Source organism: Dipodomys merriami, unplaced genomic scaffold, assembly GCF_024711535.1.
Source record: "Dipodomys merriami isolate MVZ:Mamm:240054 unplaced genomic scaffold, mDipMer1.0.p SCAF_59, whole genome shotgun sequence".
NCBI lineage: Eukaryota > Metazoa > Chordata > Mammalia > Rodentia > Heteromyidae > Dipodomys > Dipodomys merriami.
This window is the reverse complement of record NW_027206168.1, coordinates 2,716,232-2,736,510: the sequence shown is the minus strand read 5'-3', so window position 1 is coordinate 2,736,510 and position 20,279 is coordinate 2,716,232. Positions and strand designations below refer to the sequence as shown.

The window sequence follows — 20,279 nt, the reverse complement described above, 5'->3', positions numbered from 1 at the left end:
ATCAATGACCGCCAGAGCTGCGCACGCGCACCTAGGCTCCTGACGCCTGGGGGCTGCTACGAGCGTTGTCTCGCGGGCGGATGACGTCATCGAGGCGCGAGAGGCGGGGCTGCAGGAGGTGGGCTAGAAGCTGCCAACGGTTTTGAGTGGGGAGGGCTGCGGGCGGATGGGGTCTTGATCTTTCCTGGTCCAGGCTCAGGGGAGTGGGGGTAGTTTCTCTCCCTTCCCTTGGCAAATTGGAGGCAGCAGACTCAAGGTGCGCCGAGGACGGTGGTGGGAGCGGGGCGGGCTCCTCAGGGTAGACGAGAGTGGGGTGCATTTTAGGGACATTTGAGGATGTGACCGAGGGTTCTCCAGGGTTCTTTGGGGGAGGGGCGCAGGGAGGGAGGTATTCCAGGGATCCCTGCTGTGGCGAGATGAAGGGGGTCTATAAAAGAGTGGACTCTGGGTGGAACCAGTGGAGTGGGAGGAGGGGCGTGGCGTAAGGTCCGGCCTCTGCCGAGCCTGGAGCGAGCAGCTGAAGGACTGACTGACTAGGCTAGGCCCGGGTTAAATTGGGGTCGGTTCCCGTGTGCACGATCTGGATGAGAGGACGAGTAAGACTAGTTAACCCGAGAGAGCCCGGGCCGAAATTGACTTGCAGCGTCCAGCACTCTAGTTGCGAAGAGGAATTTCAGCCTTGCTGTTGCCTCAACAGGTCTTTTGTCCACATCCCCTCTGCTCCTCGCATCCCGTTTTCCACGGTTCCTAAGAGTTGAGGAAAAGGCATGCCTTTGCCTTCTACATGGCTTCTGGAGCTGGTGGAAACTTTACCCAGAAACTTATGATATACTTATTCACCAAGGAGTCTTCCTCCCTTCTCTCAAACCTTCCTTCTCTGTGAACTTACCCCCCCTGGCCTTTCCCAAACCTGAACCAAAAGTTAGCAGCCTTTCTTCCCTGTACTCATGGCGACCTCCACTGCTAGTCCCAGTTCGCCTCTTCGAGCAGAAGATCTCCTGAGTGATTCATCAGAGCCCCCTGGGCTCAACCAAGTGTCCTCTGAGGTGACTTCCCAGCTCTATGCTTCTTTGCACCTCAGCCGGCAGGCCGAGGCTACTGCTAGAGCTCAGATGTATTTAGCCTCCTCTTCCCCACCTCCTCATGAGGCATTTGATGGCTTGGCTCAAGAGCTGAGTCGCAGCTTGTCAGTTGGATTGGAGAACAACTTGAAGAAAAAGGTGAGGGAGATGTGTCTCTGCGGACTACTAGACTCCAGGGTCTTGGGATTGCAAATTAGCTTTTCTGAGATTTAAACTATTGTTGGATGTCAGTTTCCTTTTAAAGCATACAGTTCTGCAAGCTTATTGCTGGGAGCAAATGTTTATGATGGGACAGAATGGCCTGAAACAACGTAATTTGGGAAATTTAAACTTCCTGGTGTTTTTGTTTGTTACATTTTTTGTTGTTATTGTCGTTTCTGCCATTGTCACCTGTACTGTGGGGTAGGTTGGTGTTCTGAGACTTGGGACCTGGGTAAGAGAGTGTGGATAAGGTTACTTCGTCCCAAGAGGGAACTAGGGATTTAAGTACAGCAGCAAAATAGGATCTTTTAAGTTCAAAGCTGTTTTGAAAAAACAGCTTGCAAATTAAAAATTGGCTTGCAGATCATTACAACTGTATCATTTATGCAACCCAAGTGGTAGAGTGCCTATCTGAAAGCTCAAGGCCCTGAGCTGAAACCCCAGGATCACAAAAAATGGTATGCAAATGATTAAAAACAGTATATCCCTGGGTGCTGGTGGCTCATGCCTGTAATCCTAGCTACCCAGGCTGAGATCTGAAGATTGCAGTTCAAATCCAGCCCAGGCAGGAAAGCCCACGAGACTCTTGTTTTTTTGTTTTTTTTTTTGTCGGTTGTGGGGCTTGAATTCTGGGCTTGGGCGCTGTCCCTGTGCTCTTCAGCTCAAGGCGAGCACTCTACCACTTGAGCCACAGCCACTTCTAGTTTACTAGTGGTTTATTGGAGATAAGAATCCCACGGACTAGGCTGGGAAGGTGGCTCAGTGGTAGAGCACTTGCCTTGCATGCCTGAGGCCCTGGGTTTGATTCCTCAGCACCACATAAGCAAAAAGAAAAAAGCCGGAAGTGGCACTGTGGCTCAAGTGGTAGAGTGCTAGCCTTGAGCTGAAGAGCTGAGGGACAGCGCCCAGGCCCAGAGTTCAGGCCCCACGACCAGACCCCCAAAAAAAGAGAAGACTAGAAGAATCCCACGGACTTTCCTGCCCAGGCTGGCTTTGAACCGAATTCCTCAGATCTCAGCCTCCTGTGTAGCTAGGATAACAGGCGTGAGCCACCGGCGCCCAGCTTCCATGGGACTCTTATCTCCAGGTAACCACCATAAAACTGGAAGTGGAGCTGTTTCTCAAAGAGGTAGAGCTCTAGTTTTGAGCAAAAAAAAAAAAAAAAAAAAAAAGCTCAGAAACAGTGTCCAGGCCTGAAGTTTAAGCCTCACAAATGGTAAAACAAAACAACAAAATGGCCAGTAGTATAATCAATGGTAGAGAAGCCTGTTATTCATATTGGATAGGAGAAAGATGATCTCTGGTCTGGGTGCTGAAGCAGTAGTGTTTGCCTGGTAAGTGTTCAATCCCCAGTACTGCCAAAAAAAAAAAAAAGGAAGAATGAAGGATGGAAGGATGTTTAGGGGCTTCTTTAGTTGAATCTCCCTACCATTGCCTTTACGTGCCTACTTGATTCTTTTGCTCTCCATTCTGGCTTCTGTAGGCATTTGAAATTTTGGTTTAAAGTTAAACCATCCCTTATTGGATCCATTTTATTTTTTTACTTTCTCGGGGCCAGAATAAAAATCCTACCCCTGGGCTGGGAAGGTGGCTCAGTGGTAGAGCGCTTGCCTTGCATGCTCGAGGCCCTGGGTTCAATTCCTCAGCACCACATAAGCAAAAAAAGAAAAAAGCCGGAAGTGGCGCTCTGGCTCAAGTGGTAGAGCACTAGCCTTGAGCTGAAGAGCTGAGGGACAGCGCCCAGGCCCAGAGTTCAGTCCCCACGACTGGACCAAAAAAAAAAAAAAAAAAAAAAAATCCTACCCCTGCAGTAGGCAGAGCAAGGATGGTATAGGTTGCATCTGATTTCCAGGGGACTTTTTTTCTAGGATGGTTCCAAGCATATCTTCGAGATGGAAAGTGTTCGGGGTCAGCTCCAGACCATGCTCCAAACCTCACGTGATATGGCCTACCGTGAGTAAGCCCCTTCCTAAGAGCTCTGAAGGAGAGCCTAGATGTAAGAGTGGGAGACAGTAGAGAAGGAAAGCAGGGAGGAAAACCTGGATTTCTGAGAGAAGAGACGTGAGAGGAAGGGAATGGAGGAAGTCCAAAGGAAGGACCTCTTCTCTCTTCTTCAAATGATCCCTGTTCCTGTCCTTACCTGACTCTGGATATGGGATCCCTTGGGCTGTGTGCAGGGGCTCCCCTCACTTCAGGAGCTGGCCCAGAAAGACGAGACGACGACTCCTTTGACAGTGAAAGCACAGCTACCTTGCTCAAGTGAGTTCTCCTTGGATTCTTAATGCATTCTCACTTGCTATCTTAGAAATCCACTTATTCTACTCCTTAGTGCTCTCCTGACTGTTTATTTACCTCTTAGGGAGCTAAGAAGGCTGTTGCTTAGCTTTCAGTTCTCATCTTTTTCTCTCTTGCTCTCTTCTAGAACCTATAGAGTAGCTTTTAAGTAGTACCTAGATTTTCTTACCATCAATCCTTCTTCACCTGGAAGAAGTTAGCTTGTTTCTGCTTAGTCTGTTAGAGCAGCATGGAAGAGGAAGAACATTGTAGAGTGAATCACAGGCCTAGTGTGCTGTTTATGGCTCTGTTACTACTTAACCTTATAATTTTGGGCAAATCTCTTGTCCCTTTGAGGTCCCAGTTTCCTCACTTGTAATACAACAGTAAGAATAGTGGCTCTTAAAGGCTTTCTCAACCCTAACATTCTCTCTACTTGATTTGCTCAGCACCCGGCCTCTGCAAGACTTATCTCCATCCAGCTCTGCCCAAGCCCTGGAGGAATTATTTCCCCGCTATACCAGCCTTCAAATGGGGCCCCCACTTAACCCACCAGATTTTCAAGGGCTGAGAGAGGCACTGGACTCAGAGCACACCCGTCGCAAGGTGAGATACAAAGGCTTTCTTCTGAAAGCAGCCAAGATTAGAAATAGGGAACAGAGCGCTGGAAAGGGCTAAGGGATAAGAACCTGAAAGCTGGGGAGGACTTGTGGCCATCCTGAAGTCATTCTCAATCCCTATATAATGTATCATGCTGATACATCTGGTTGATTCTCTCTTTAAAAAACAATTTAAATTCCCCTTCCAAGGATCACTATTTTTACCCCAAGGTCTAGAATGTACATATACGCATCCCATAAGTGTTTGTTGAATGAAACTTTTTGGCTTGTGCACCTTTACAGCTACTAGTGGTAAAATAATCCTTATCTCATGAGCATCAGCCTTTATATTTAAAGGGTAGACAAATGGACAAGGTCAAGGAAAAGTTGAAACCAGTGTTTGTCATTTTTGGCACCCTCTGTTCTCATATTTTAAACCATTTGGACATGAAGACTTGTCTCTTATCTTTGCTGTGTTTAATCATTGTATCCAATGAGCTCCTTCAGGTAAGAGTAACATTGTGGGCTACTGCCCTTATTGCAAAGGTTTTTGGGAAGTTTTCTCAGGAGATTGACTTAAGGGAAGAACCCAGAAGCTAAGCATCTGTTTCCTGAGATGGAAGAAGAATTTGTGTTTCAGGTCTTGGGCCTCAAGGTTTCTGCCCCAGAATATGCTGATTGTCTTAACTCTCTAAAATGATTCTGTTCTTGGGACCCAGGCTCCCTTTCTGCAGCCATTTACCCCCTAGAGGAGTTAGAAGGCTAGACATTGTGGTTGGATTATAGAAGGGTAGCATCCATACTCTCTCTCTCTCTCTTTTTTTGGTCGGTTGTGGGGCTTGAACTCTGGGTCTGGGTGCTGTCCCTGAGCTCTTCAGCTCAAGGTGAGTACTCTACCACTTGAGCTACATCGCCACTTCTAGTTTTCTGGAGTTAACTGGATATGAGTCTCATTGACTTTCCTGTCCCGGCTGGCTTTGTAAACGTGATCCTCAGATCTCAGCCTCCTGAATAGTCAGGATTACAGGCTTGAGCCACCAGTGCCCAGCCAGCATCCATACTCTTGTCCCTTCTTCTCAGCATTGTGAGCGCCACATTCAGAGCCTGCAGACCCGAGTGCTAGAGCTGCAACAGCAGTTAGCAGTAGCTGTGGCTGCAGACCGCAAGAAAGATATCATGATTGAACAACTGGACAAGGTACCAGGGTGGCCAAAAACGTTGGGTCTTTTCATAGAAGGCATTAAGGAATAGTAAGCAAAAGGGGTAGCCAACCCCTTTTGTGCATACTAAGAGCTGGGGTAAGTGGTTGGTTTACTGACTGTTGGGAGAAGGTTATTTTGAAATTCTGCCTTAACTTGCCTTTCCTGAGACCCTCGCTCGAGTGGTGGAAGGCTGGAACCGGCATGAAGCTGAACGAACAGAGGTACTTCGAGGACTTCAAGAGGAGCGCCAGGCAGCAGAACTCACCAGAAGCAAGCAGCAGGAGGTAGGTAACCTGGATCATATGCAGAATTCTAGATGGAAAGAGGCAGAAATAGCTCTGGAATTAGGTTTTCCAAAAGATTAACCTCTATTGTGCAGTAGCTGTCCTAACAACTCTTCTTTTCCTTCCTTCCTTTCTTCTCCCTTCACTATTTCTATTGTTTGATTGGCATCCTTGATGACTTCCCAGTTTTTCCCACAACATGAAGTCTCTCATTTAGTTGTTAGCCAGGAAGTATCAAGTTTGTTTGTTTTGGCCAGTCCTTAGGTTTGAACTCAGGGCCTGGGAACTATTCCTGAGCTTCTTTTGTTCATAGCTAGCACTCTTAACACTTGAGCCAGAGCACCACTTCTGGCCTTTTCTGTTTATGTGGTACTGAGGAATCGAACCCAGGGCTTCACGCTAGGCAAGCACCTTACCACTGAGCCACATTCCCAGCCCCAGGAAGTATCAAGTTTATTTTGTGAATTGTTTTTGAAGTAGAGTTATTTTTTCTCACTTCCTTTGTTCTGTGTTTCTCTCTCCTGAAAGACAGTAACCCGTCTAGAGCAGAGTCTTTCTGAAGCTATGGAGGCTCTGACTCGTGAACAGGAAGGAGCCAGACTACAGCATCGGGAGCAAGAGGCCCTGGTAAGAAGACAGAGATCACTGAGAATGAATCACTGGTAATTCCAGTGGCAGCTGTTAATCATTTCTAGAGACCTATGGGCTATTGGTAGACAGTGGGCATTTATACATTCAGTGGCATCAGATAAGTTTTGAGAGGCTGAAAATGTAGACCTCAATAGAGTGATAGAACCATCTAGAAAATTATTTTAAAATATAAACTTCTGGAACTCACCCCTCAAAGTTAAAGGTTTTTGTTGTTCGTGGTGGTGGTATTTTTTTATTTTATTTTTTGTGGTACTAGGGATGAAACCCAGGGTCTCATTCTAGGTAAGTATTTTACCACTGAGCTACACATCCCTAGCTCACCCAGATGTAAGTTTTTTTTGTTTGCATTTGGAAAAAGGGTTTAGCTATGTAACCCAGGCTGGCCTGTAATTTTGTTTTCTTTCTTTTTTTTTTGGGGGGGGGTCCGGTTGTAGGGCCTGAACTCTGGGCCTGGGCGCTGTCCCTCAGCTCTTCAGCTCAAGGCTAGTGCTCTACCACTGGAGCCACAGCGCCACTTCCGGCTTTTTTCTTTTTGCTTATGTGGTGCTGAGGAATCGACCCCAGGGCCTCATGCATGCAAGGCAAGCACTCTACCACTGAGCCACCTTCCCAGCCCTGGCCTGCAATTTTCTATATGTAACGCAGACTAGTCTTGAACTGACAGTCCTCTTGTCTTTGCCTTTCAAGTGCTTGCTACCCAGATGTTTTGATTCAGTACATGTATGTTGTTCAGCCTGTTTTGAGAACTCTTCAGGTTTAGGGCATAGTCCCAAAAGGTATGGGATGGGTGTAAGACTCAAGTTTCTTGGAGCTGAAGTGGTCAAACGATTATCTGTATGAGTTGTTAGCCAGGTTTGGAACACAGGCTTGCTCCATGCAGGCTTACTTATAGTCTTAATAAGTAAGTCTGACTGCTAATGGAAGTGAATCCTTGTCTAGCTCCTGGCTATAGGTTGGATTTTCCAGTCTTTGCGGAATTTCTTTTGATAATGATGATAATAGTTATTGTGTATTGAGTACTTAGTATGTGCCAGACACTTTGCTAACTGTATTTTCTATGCTTTTCACTTTAATCCTGAAAAGGCAGACCCTGTTACTTTACAGATAAAGAAACGTGCTTAAAAATACATAATAAGCTGGGCATGATGATACAGCCCTGTAATCTCAGAACCTAGGAAGCTAAAGCAAAATGATAGTGAGAGTGAGACCATCCCAGGCTACATATGGAGACCCTGATTCAAAAACAAAAACAAGAAAACCACAGCGTAAATTAATGACAGAACTAGGATTCAGACTTTAGTTTGAATCCTATCCATCTAACTCTAGGATAGGAGTTTTTGTGGTTTGAACTCAGGGCCTAAGCTCTGTAAATTTCTTTTGCTCAAGGCTAGCAGTCTGCCATTTGAGCCACATTTCTACTTCTGGCTTTTTGTAATTAGTTGGAGATAAGAGTTTTATAGACTTTCCTGCCGGGGCTGGCTTCAAACTTCTGTCCTCAGATCTCAGCTTCCTGAATATCTAGGATTACAAGCATGAGCCACCAGTGCCCAGCTTGGGTTAGGAATTCTTACCTACTCTATTATAATCTTCTATGCTTCTTCACTGTCATAAACCTCAGTGGGCATATTGTATAGGCATGGTGGTGGTGAGTTGCTGATCTCTTGAATGCTTACTAAAAATTTGGAGTTTGGGGAAGAGGGAGTCTGAGGGTATAGCTCAAGTAGTAGAGCACTGCCTAACAAGAATGAGTCTCAGTACCTTAAGGGAGAGAAAAAGAAATCCTTGTTTTCTCTTGGTGCTTTAGGAGGAGGAAAGGCAAGCTCTGGCCCTGAGCTTGGAGGTAGAGCAGCAGCGGTGCCGTGCCCTGCAGGACGAACGGGATGAGGCTCGTGCTGGGCAGCTCAGTGAGCTCCGGAAGCTGGAGACTCTTCAGGTTGCCCTAGAAGAAGAGCGGCAGGCTTGGGCCCAGCAAGAGCTCCAGCTAAAGGAACGCCATCAAGCACTGCAGGAAGAAAGCCAGGCTCAGCTGGAAAGGGAAAAGGTGAAAGTGGTGCTTGGAAGAGTTGGGAATGGGATGAGATATTAGAATATATGTATGATACATAGAGAGTGAAGAGCTAAAGGTGAGGGCGTATAGGTCTAGCTGGAAGGGATGGGGGCAATGCGTAACATTAAACCAGGATGGGAAAATATGATCTTTGGGACAAGAGAAAAAGGAAGCTTGGGCTTTATTTATGTCACCAGAGGATGCATTGAAGAACAGAGGTAACCAGGAGCTAGGAGGTGAGGCTTGCATTTATGTTTGCATTCTCTTTCTTAGGGGAACAGTCAGAGGGAGGCCCAGGCAGCCCGGGAGGTCCAGCAACAGTTGGTGCTGGTGCAAGCCGAGGTGCGGCGTCTGGAAGGAGAGCTGGACACAGCTCGGAGAGAAAGAGATGCCCTGCAGCTGGAAATGAGCTTGGTTCAGGTCAGCAGGCAGAGTACTCTTGGTTTTTTTTTCTGGTTGAGAAAAGCAGGGCTGAGGCAGTCACAGAAGATACTCCCATCTCAGGTATTTTGAGTTGATTACATCAGTGGCTTCTGTGTGTTATTTGGTAATATTCTCTTGTAAACTCAATCATTTATCTCTAAGTAACAGTTTCCCACAATGCAGACTAATCTAGGGCAACCTTAAGAGTATATAGACTTAAACTGATTGAAGATAGCTCATGTTATTTTATTTTACTTGATTTTTAAAATTATTATTATCATTTGTGTATGTATGAGTATGTGTGTGTGTGTGTGATACTATGGTTTGTATTCAGGGCTTCACACTTGCTAGGCAGGTACTCTGACCTCTGAGCCATGTCACCAGCCTCATGTTAATTTAAAAGAGATGAGACTACACTTAATTGCATAGATTATATAAGCAGGTGAAGGTTTTAGTCAGAGACCTGATTCCAACAGTGACAGTCTGCTTTGTAACATTCATTAATGACTTGGGTTAAGTCCTCTATATAGGTTGGGGATCCAGGAAGGCACGATGGTGCTCATAGCCTGGCATAGTATAGTGCTCAACATTGTTTTTAATATACAGTTAGACTTAGGAAAACGTTTTCCATCTAAGTAAATCTCAAAGTCAAATTAGTTAGACCTCGGTCATGAAATAGAGCAGACAGTAGTTATGGATGTACTCTGCTTATAAAGCAAAAGACACTGACATTTATGGACTTCATACTGGATTTCAAGTATTTTGCTAAGGATAACTACATAAGTTCTCTCAGACACATGATTTGATTGCTCTGCCTAAACACATTTCCTTGGGCTGATATTTTGTCCCAAGTAGTTTTCACCTGTATGTACATATAAGGTATGTGTACATCATGGTTTAGTAAGAAAGAGGACTTAGGTTACAATTTTTACTCTTTATTCCTTAGGCAGATTCAGGGAATGTTAGTTGTGGTTCTGTCCATATTACATCCTCAGTCCTCTTCTCAGCCTAGACAGTACTGAACTGACTGCCATCCCAACCTCCTTCACTCCCAGGCCCGGTATGACAGCCAGCGGATCCAGATGGAGTCAGAGCTGTCTGTGCAGCTGGAGCAGCAGGTGACAGAGCGGCTGGCGCAGGTGCAGGAGAACAGCCTGCGGCAGGCAGCCTCCCTGAGGGAGCAACACAGGTACTTGGGACTTCTTAGGTTGCCGTGAGCATTGCCCACGTGTTCAAAGCCCTTTGCTATTTTCTAGCCACTTGCTCCCAGGGTATACTTTCACTCCCATCAGCCAGGACCTTAATCCCTCTTAGGAGTGCTGCCATCAGGTGCTCATGGAGAGCCAGATGTCCTGAGTATTTTCTTCCCACAGGAATAGCCTGTAACTGAGAACTGAAGGCTATAGGTCTATGGGGCCTCCAGTCCCTTGCTGAGGTGGAAGCTGAGCCATCTCTAGAGCTGCTCTGTGGGAGTAACCTTCCTGAAGTGCTCCTCTGCGCCCCTCCCCCCACATTCCTCACCACTTTCTGCAAATGCTTTTTTTTTTTTTGCCAGTCATGGTGCCTGAACTCTGGGCCTGGGCACTGTCCCTGAGCTCTTCAGCTCAAGGCTAGTACTCTACCACTTGAGCCACAGCACCATTTCCAGCTTTTTCTGCTTATGTGGTGCTGAGGAATCGAAGCCAGGGCCTCATGCATGCAAGGCAAGCACTCTACCACTAAGCCACCTTCCTAGCCCCTGCTGCAAATACTTCTTAAATAAGTCACTTTCCCTTAAGTCTTCATGTCATCTTGAGAAGTTCATCTTGAGACCCTAGCTTTGTTCTTACCTTTTGCTGTGCTGTGGCCAGACCAGAAGACTCACTGTTACCCCATCTCTTACACATTCTGTCTTCTCCTCACTGATCGCATCTTCTGTCTCCAATCTCAGTCCTCTTTATTCATCCATACCCTCCTAGGAAGCAGCTTCAAGAGCTCAATGGACAGCATCAGCAGGAACTGGCCACCCAATTGGCTCAGTTCAAGGTAGAAATGGCAGAACGAGAGGAACGGCAGCAGCAGGTGGCTCAGGACTATGAGCTCAGGTACTGGTCCCTGGAAGTCCCTAGTAGTCCTCAGCTTCTTCCATGGGTAGAGTCCAGACTAGGGTTGGTAAAGAGCTGCATCTTAGAAGATTTTTCCTCTTCCATATTAGCCAGCTTCTTTAGAACTTGAAAGGTCTGACATTCCATCTTGGCTTTTCTTAACTTCCAAGTTTCTGCTTCATTTTATTTTTTATTTTTTTGTGGGACTACTGAGGCTTGAACTCAAGGACTTAAGATCTCATAGCTTGTTTTTCTTAAGGCTGACACTCTACTACTTCAGCCACGCTTCCATATCTGGATTTTTGCTGGTTAACTGCTGGAGATTGCTCAGAGTTGTCTGCCTGGGTTGGCTTCAAATCAAGATCTTCAGATCTCAGCTTCCTATAGTAGTTAGGATTATATGCAGGAGTCATCAGGACCCAGCCTCTGTGCTTTAAAAGTCCTTACTTTTACCCTTCTCTTCAGACTGGCACGGGAGCAAGCTCGAGTTCGGGACCTACAGAATGGGAACCAGCAGCTTGAAGAACAGCGGGTGGAGCTGGTAGAACGACTCCAAGCCATGCTTCAGGCGCACTGGGATGAGGCCAATCAGCTGCTCAGCACCACACTCTCATCTTCTAACTCACAAGTATGCAATGCTTCAAAGAACTATCTCGCCAAAATAAATGTTTTTGTCATGGCCATAGCTCACCCAGACTGACCATATTCCATTGAACATAACTTTTCTCCCAGACTCATAGGTGGTGAATAATATGCGATTCTAATTTAGTGAAATAACAGCAGACTGAATTATGGGAATCAAGGTTAAAAATTGTTGCTAAGTCCTGCTCTAGAGTAGAATATGGAGTCTTATTCCTAGCTAGCTCTTCTCATGTTGGCATCTTGCACATTCTTCTTATTTTTATTTTTTGTTATAATGGTGGTGTACAGAGAGGTTAGAGTTACATAAGTCAGGTAAAGAGTACATTTCTAGCTGAGTACCAGTGGCTAGAAATGTATTCTAGTACTAGTAGCTAGTAATCCTAGCTACTCAGGAAGCTGAGATCTGAGGATCTCCGTTCAAAGCCAGCCCAGGCAGGAAAGTCCATGAGACTCTGATCTCCAGTTATCCACCAGAAAACTGGAAGTGGCACTGTGGTTCAAGTGGTAGAGCGCTATCCCTGAGCTGAAGAGCTCAGGGACAGCGCCCAGGCCCAGAGCTCAAGCCCCACAACTGACAAAAAAACAGTACTTTTTTTTTTTTTTTTTTTGATCCGGTCGTGTGGGCTGAACTCTGGGCCTGGGCGCTGTCCCTCAGCTCTTCAGCTCAAGGCTAGCACTTTACCATTTGAGCCACAGCACCACTTCCGGCTTTTTTCTGCTTATGTGGTGCTGAGGAATCGAGCCCAGTGCCTCATGCATGCGAGGCAAGCACTCTACCACTGAGCCAACTTCCCAGCCCAAAAAAAGTACATTTCTTTTGGGACAATGTTACCATTCCTTTGCTTTCTCCCAGTTTTTCCTTCCCATCTCTACCCACAAGTTGTATAGTTCATTTCAACATAGTGTCCATTGAGTACCATTGCTGCATGTGTTCACCCTTTGTCCCTGTATTTCTGTGCCTGCCCTTATATTCCCAAAGATATATAAATGAACAAACAGAACAAAAAGAGAAGAAAATAGTAAAAGGGGGAAAACCCTCTTATTTCCATTTCTTGGAATTCATTTCGATAAATATTTTGTATGATCAGATGTATATAGGCATTGTGCCTTTCTCTTCTTCTCCTAAGAATAGCCTCCTTGGGTCTCGCTGTATGTGAATGCCTAGAGACCTGTAACATTCTTCTTTTAATTATGAACTTGTTAGTATTAACTAACATGTTTTGTAAAATAAGTAATAATATGCACTGATAAAAAGGAAATCCTGAATATTAAGAGTTCACAGTAAAAATTATCTCCTATCCCTGTGCCTTAGCCTCCCAGGTTCTCGCCTTAGAAGTAGAAACTGAGCCTTATCTCCCCTCTCATCTATCCCACCCATATCCCAAATGTTCACCTCCTATCTACTGCCATATGCCTTTTTTTCAACTAAGTTTTTATTGATGTGTGTAATAGTTATTCCTTTATCTGATACCTACAATAAATATCATTAAGATACGTCTTTGTATATCTAAAAAATGTCTCGAAATAGAATTATAAGCAAAAACCCCAACCTTGCCCATGTAATTGTAACCCCTCTGTATGGTATTTTCACAATTTTTAAAGCTTAAAATGTAATGGTTTTTATCCATTGAATAATTGGTAGAGGTTACCCAACCTTCTTTTAAGAAAGTTGAGGTAATTTATAATCTCACTAAGTGTCTGTACCATGACTTCTATCTGAATACATTGGCCAGGTTCCTCCTGCTGAGCCCTCTAGCCCTGGGTCTTTGGAGCCGGAGAAGGGGGAGAGGAGAGTGTGGAGTGTGCCTCCTGCAGCTGTGGCCCTGAAACCTGTGCTGCAGCAGAGCCGGGAAGCAAGGAGCGAGCTGCCTGGAATACCTCCTGCCCACTGCAGTTCCTCTCCTGATCTTAGTCTCCTGCTGGGGCACCCTTTCCAGAGCCAGAACTCCTTCCAGCCCCTAGAACCCAAACCTGATCTTGCTCCATCTTCAGGTAAGTGAGGGAAGAAGTCAGTGGGATTCCCCTTAGATGCATGACTTCTAGCTTTCCTTTCAGGCAAAGGGTAGGAGAGTTCATGGAAATGGGATGCAGGTGGACTGGAATAGGGAACAGGGGTGTGGCTGGGAACAGCAGCAAAATATCCCTTCTCGCTTGGGCTCATACTTCCCATCCAGCATGCTTTCTCCTTTGTCTTGTTAGACCAGCGTTCTCTGTCACTCAAGGTCCTTGTTCCATGGTTTACACATGGATTTGACCAGCCATGACACTAACTCTAGCTCAGGCTTTAAACATTTATTGAGTTTCTTAAGTCCAACTTAAATTAAGAGGTGATGTGGTAGATTGGCATATATCTACTGGACTGGCTGGCCTTGGTGGGTGGCCACCCCTGGCTTTGTCATATATGACTTAGGTGGATGCACATGTCCTATATGGCACAAATATGACAACCAGGGGAAAATTAAAGATGAAGGGCAAATTGCATTGCATTGCAAATTATGCAATAGTGCTAGGTGCCAGTGGCTCACACCTGTAATCCTAGCTACTCAGGAGGCTGAGATCTGAGGACTATGGTTTGAAGCCAGCCTGGGCAAGAAAGTCCATGAGACTTTTATCTCCAATTACCTACCCAAAAAGCTGGAAATGGAGCTGTGGCTCAAACTGAGGCCCTGAGTTAAAGCCCCAGGACTGGCACCAAAAAAAAGATTAGGGATATGTTCTGGTAAAGCAGCAGAACATATCTATCAACTATTTCCATTCTATAAGGAGTTAAGGTATTATTGGTTTAGAGTCTTGAACACCATTGCTTTCTTTTTCTCCATATACTTTTGTCTTAGAATTCAGCTGTGCCATTTCCTATGTTTGTTCTTTCTCCAGCTCTTAGTCTGGATATGTGGCTCAAGCAGTAGGACACTGGCCTAGCAAGTGCAGGGCCTTGAGTCCAAATCCAGTACTGACAAACAGCTTCTTCTTTTAGCTATGATATGTTTTACATGTAATAGTGCCATTTCCTTGGTCATTTGGTGAGTTAATTTGTTGAGAAACTGCCACCCCTACAAAAGCACTAATTCACTTTATAGCTGGGATCTTCTCGGCACTGGGGACCTTTGATGCTGATCAAAGGGCAGAACGGCCATTCCCTGAAGAAGATCCTGGATTGGATGGGGATGGTTTCCTAAAGCCAGCACTGCCACCTGCATCTCAGCTCCAGGGTCTTAAGAATTTTTTGCAGCAGGTAAGATTCCATGTAGACCATTTTTTTTCTGTGCCCTTTCTCATTCCTCTTCCCACTTTTTTTAAACTGATTCTAGGGCTTGAACTCAGGGCCTGGGTACTTTCCTTGAGCTTTTTTGCTCAAGGCTGGTGCTCTATCACTTGAACTAAAGCTTCACTACATTTCTGGCTTTTTTGGTGGCTAATTGGAGATAAGATTGTCTTGCCCGGGCTGGCTGTGAACTGTGATCCTCAGATTTCAGCCTCCTGAGTAGCTAGGATTACAGGTGTGAGCCACCGGCGCCTGGCCATTTGCTTTGTTTTAAAACAGGTTTTCACTATGTAGTCCAGGCCGGCCTTAAACTCATGTTTCTTCTGCCTCAGATGCCTAATTGCTGGGATAATAGGCATTCGTCAGCAACCCCAGCTGGCTTCCTTTCCTTTTAGGACCAGTTCTTGTCTCAGCTCTGTGCCCTGTCTGTCCACATCATTCCTAGTACATCATTCTCTTTTGGAACTAGCCCTTTCTTTAGCACTGTACTCTCCTCAATACCATCAATTAGGAAACCTTACTGTGTTGTTTCCTTAGCTGCTGGAGACTGTACCCCAGAACAATGAGAGCTCTGTTGACCTGTTGCCCCCTAAGTCTGGTGAGTTTCAACTATGAACAAGATGGGCCCCCCAAATTTAATTGTTTAATTGAAATGCTTTATGTCTTAGCAAATAAGCAAATCTGAATTAGAAACAAAGCCACAGTAATGATCTATAGGGAGATTGTACATACTTCATCTGAATCTGCATTCCACTTCTAAAGCAATTTGTCACTATACCTGGCACTGTTACAATTACTTCTAGTATTCTGCAGTATGAGATTGATAACAGCTAACAGCTAATTGCTACCTGAGTAAAAAAAGTACTTACATTAAAATGACAAGATAACTTGGCTGTCTAGTACATTATAACCATTGGGAATATTATACCTATTGTTCTTTTTATTTTATAGAAATCATGATATAGCAAGATTTTCTTGGAGTGGGCAGGGTTGTTGTTCATTTGTATGTCCTATTCTTCATTCTTGAATCGCTTTCCTCTTTGTTAGGTCCTCGTAGTGTCCCATCTTGGGAAGAAGTCCCTCAAGTGCCACGGCTTCCACCCCCGGTCCATAAAACTAAAGTTCCCTTAGCCATGGCATCTGGTCTCTTCCGGGTCCACGAGCTTCCCTCATCCCATTCCCAAGACAGTGGTCCTAGTACTGGTTCTCCAGAGAGAGGTAAGGAGACCGTCAGTTCACCAAGGAAAGAAGAATGGAAAAGCTTTAGGCCTTCTGGATTTCTAGAGAAAATGAGGGCAGGAGGGTGTCTAGAGCAATGACCTGTAACAACATGTGTCTCAGGTGCAGAAATGCCTAACTCCCCAAGGCAGCTGATGGAGTTGTCTCAGCTATTACGACTGTACCAGGCCCGAGGTTGGGACACTGTGCCTTCTGAGGACCTGCTTCTCTCCCTGAAGAGGCTAGAGCACAGCAGGTACACACTTGGGGAGGAGGATGGAAGTGGAATCTGGATTAGGGAGAGGTACAGGACAGGGAAGACTGCAGCATGGCAGTTGTTGAGAAGACTCCCTTTTTGTTGTGTTTTTGGAAGGAAAGTAAATGATGTGCTTCTCATTGTTCCCATCTCTCCTTGTCTCCATTTTTACTGCTTTTTTGAGTTGGGGCAGCATTGGGGCTTGAATTCAAGGCCCTTATGTTCTTGCTTGGCTTTTTTGCTTACAGCAGATCTCTACCACTTGATGATCTACCAAGCCAATTTTTGTTTGTTTGTTTTTGCTGGTTACTTGGAGATAAGAGTCTCCTGAGTAGCCAGGAGTGAACTAATGGCAGCTGGCTTGCTTTTTTTTTCTTTATTTCCTCTTTCCTGTGTTCTGTGTGCTAGATTATTTCCTCTCTTCACCCTGAAGCTCAAAACTCAGAATCCTGAGATACTGGCTTTTCTGAATCATTGGACTCCATTGGCATCTCTTCCTATTGATCCCATTTGTTTCTGTTCTTTTTTAAAAAAATATAATACTTTTAAAAATTATAATCTTTGGACTAGGAATGTGGCTTAGTGGTAGAGTGCTTGCCTAACATGCATGAAGCCCTGGGTTAGATTCTTCAGTACCACATAAAAAAAGCCAGAAGTGGCGCTGTGGCTCAAGTGGTAGAGTGCTAGTCTTGAGTGAAAAAAAGAAGCTCAGCAACAGTGCCCAGGCTCTGGTTCAAACCCTACGACTGGTAAAGAAAAAAAAATTATAATCTTTAAGTAATTGTACAAAGGACTTGCCATGCAGCTTATGAATATAGTGCATCTTGATCAATGTCACTCCTTTTATTATTTTCCATCATTCTTCCAAACTCCACCCTTCGCTCAGTTTTCTTAATTTTGTAGTATATGCATTTAGTTTTTTTTTTTGGGGGGGGTCCGGTCGTGGGGCCTGAAACTCTGGGCCTGGGTGCTGTCCCTCAGCTCTTCAGCTCAAGGCTAGCTCTCTACCACTTGAGCCACAGCGCCACTTCCGGCTTTTTTCTTTTTGCTTATGTGGTGCTGAGGAATCGAACTCAGGGCTTCAGGCATGCAAGGCAAGCGCTCTACCACTGTGCCACCTTCCCAGCCCCCTATATGCATTTAATTTTATGACTGCATTCTTCCCATTTCCTCTTTTCATTTGGTATCCTCTCCTGAGTCCACTTCCCTGTTTTGAGTACCCATTTCCTAGGGTTTATTTTGTTGGACTAGGTGTTAGCCTTTCTAAGGAATTATTATCTTTTTTTTTTTTTTTTTTTTCTTTTTTGGTCAGTCACGGAGCTTGAAGTCTAAGCCTGGGCATTGTCCTTGAGATCCTCAGCTTAAGGCTAGCACTCTACCACTTGAGCCACAGCAGCACTTCCGGTTTTCTGGTGGATAATTGGAGATAAGAGTTTCACAGACTGTCTTGCCCAGGCTGGCTTTGAACCGTGATCCTCAGATCTCAGCCTCCTTAGTAGCTAAGATCACAGGCGTGAGCCACCAGAGTTGGGCAGGAGTTATATCTTTTGAATTCTCCCTTACACTATTTGAGTTCTATCCTTGTTCTTTTTATGGGGGTAGGGGGAGGTGCTGGTCCTGGGGCTTGAACTCAGGGTCTGGGGCACTGTCCCTGAGCTTTTTTGCTCAAGGCTCTACTATTGAGCCATAACTCTACTTCTGGCTTTTTGTGGCTAATTGGAGATGAGTCTCACAGACTTTTTTTCCTGGGCTGGCTTTGAACTGTGATCCTCAGATCTCAGCCTTCTCAGTAGCTAGGATTGCAGGTGCTAACCACTGTGCTTGGCCCTTGTTCTTATTCTTTTTTAAAAAATTTGTTTTATTGTTGTTATAAAGGTGATGTACAGAGAGGTCTTGTTAAGAGACAGAATTGAGGAGCATTTTCTGTCCAGTGTTAGGTAGGGTTGGGGGATTGCTTCCCCATCTTCATACCCTTGACTTGTGTGGTAGGACTGATGGCCGAGGGGAGACTGTCCCCAGAAGGAACACAGACTCCCGCTTGGGTGAGATCCCCCGGAAAGAGGTGAGGGAAATGCAGGCGGGGACCAGGGGAGAACTGGGCTCTTCAGCTCTTTCCACTTCCTGGCTGCCCTACTGCCCCACTGCCCCATTGCCCTGTTGCCCAGCTCTCCAATCCCAGGTCCTACTTGCTGGAGCATGGGCTTGCTTTCTCCTGTCATCACTGCTTTCTAGGCCTCTTCACAGTGTGCCCTTCCTCCATGGGGTTGAGGGATTGAGAGTATGTGATGCTGACTTTTTCATCTCTTTTCTCAACTCTCAGATCCCTTCCCAAGCTGTCTCTCGTCGTATTGCTACAGCCCCTAAGACTGAAAAAGCTCCTGCACGGAAGAAAATTGGGCACCCTGCCCCCAGTAGCGTGAGGAGTAGGGGTGGGGTCTGGAGATGAGCTCCTACCCTTTCTAAGGGCTTTCTTCTCCTCTTCCTCTTCTGCTTTTTATTTCAATAAATGGTTAGTATGTATTAGAGTCTCTGACTCAGAGGAATTTGGGAAATGGGGTTCTACAGGAAGGCTAGTTTGTAAAAAAAAAAAAAAACCCTTTATTCTATTTCAGTATTTTGTATATGTTACATATTTATACGCTATTTTCTGTGGGAAAAGATCAATACTATGTAAGAATTCTATGAATTCTGGAAGTTGGAGTGAGCTGAAGTTCAGTGTTGGTATAGAGTAAAATCTATACAGTGATTAGTGATTGGTACTAGAATTATGAATGACTCTTACTTTCTTTTTTATGCATTTTTTGTACTTTATAAATTTTCTAAAACACGTGTTATTTTAACAATCAGGAAAAATTGTTAATAAAAGAATAAGCTGTTGTGTAAAAATTTATACAAAAATGTGGTTTTTGTGAAGGGGCTTTTTGTTTTGGGTTTTTTTTTTTTCTGTTTTGTTTCGTTTGTTTATTTGGACTCAGACTTGAGCTTGCTGTATAGTACTTGATTCATGCCAAAAACTCTTTTTGCTTTTATTTTTGAGCTAGGATTTCATACTTTTGCCTAGACCTAGTCTTGGATCATGACATTCCTACCACTGCCTCCCATGTTGCTAGAAGTATAGGCAAATCCCATCTTGCCCAGCTTGTTTTTTGAGAAAGGGTCTTGACAACTTTTGCCTGAGCTAGGCTCAGACTGTTCTCCTTCTGTCTTTACCTCCTAACTAGGTGGGTTATTGGCATAAGCCAGTGTGCCCAGTCAAAGTCTTGTATTTTAAGAAGAGTGCATTCTTTCCAGTGCACTGGTGATTCAGACGGTAAATTGTGCTACTATGAGCAGACATATTATGCCTATTATCTTTAAAATGTGAACAATTAGAATGAAAAAGGCCATAATGGCAAACAATTTCCATCCTAATGCTCACCAAAATGAACATAGAAAAGCAATGTTAGGAAATGACATCTCCATGAAACTAATGCCCCCAACTTCAAGGTTCATACACCAAAAGCCACATGGTCTATTTTCAATTAAACTGAGTATGCGTGGGACCACGCTTCCAGGACCCATGCACAATTCTTCTGGTGTGGATCATGGTGCAGATGGTGGTGATGGAGAGTGTAGTTCTGAAGATCCTGGTCCTGGTTGGTTTACCAGAGTCTGAAATGGGCAATGCCCTTTGATTAAATCCAAAACAGAGAGCATCTAGATGATTATAGACTCAAACAATTCTTCATATCAATAAACATTTAGGTTTTATTTCCTTCTACCTAAGCCTTCTGGAGAGGGAGTGAGAAAGAAAAGATGAAGATGGATAACCAGAAATTGTGTGGGTTCTTCTCATCCGTGTTCAGGATCACTCCGTCCTCAGCCCACAGGTCAGGAATGCTCTGACTAGCATGTAGAAGCAAAGAACCAAAACACAAATGGGTATAGAAGTGGCACACTCCTACTTACCACTTGAGCACACCTTCAGTTCTAGCTTTTTGCTGGTTAATAGGAGTTAAGAGTCCACAGATTTGTCTCCTTTAGAACTGAGATTCTCATATCTCCTGAGTAGTTA

General features: G+C 44.9%; 1 protein-coding gene across 6 annotated transcripts; it reads left to right on the top strand.

The window, feature by feature from the left end:
• The first annotated feature begins 91 nt into the window (after positions 1 to 91).
• Cntrob (centrobin, centriole duplication and spindle assembly protein) lies at positions 92 to 19,074 on the top strand. Of its 6 annotated transcripts, none has more exons than XM_070001452.1 (20): positions 102 to 118; positions 698 to 1,220; positions 3,152 to 3,236; positions 3,461 to 3,542; positions 4,007 to 4,163; positions 5,237 to 5,353; positions 5,526 to 5,642; positions 6,171 to 6,269; positions 8,098 to 8,334; positions 8,614 to 8,760; positions 9,819 to 9,952; positions 10,722 to 10,847; positions 11,313 to 11,475; positions 13,223 to 13,481; positions 14,567 to 14,721; positions 15,289 to 15,349; positions 15,799 to 15,969; positions 16,093 to 16,225; positions 18,215 to 18,287; positions 18,546 to 19,074. In XM_070001452.1, the coding sequence occupies exons 2-20, from the start codon at positions 948 to 950 to the stop codon at positions 18,669 to 18,671; spliced, it is 2,715 nt and encodes a 904-aa protein (XP_069857553.1). In that variant the 5' UTR covers positions 102 to 118; positions 698 to 947; the 3' UTR covers positions 18,672 to 19,074. The 6 variants fall into 6 exon arrangements, with proteins under 6 accessions (XP_069857555.1, XP_069857553.1, XP_069857550.1 ...); XM_070001449.1 differs by lacking the exon at positions 102 to 118 and adding an exon at positions 153 to 256; XM_070001454.1 differs by lacking the exon at positions 698 to 1,220 and having other exon boundaries at positions 92 to 118.
• The last annotated feature ends 1,205 nt before the right edge of the window (positions 19,075 to 20,279 follow it).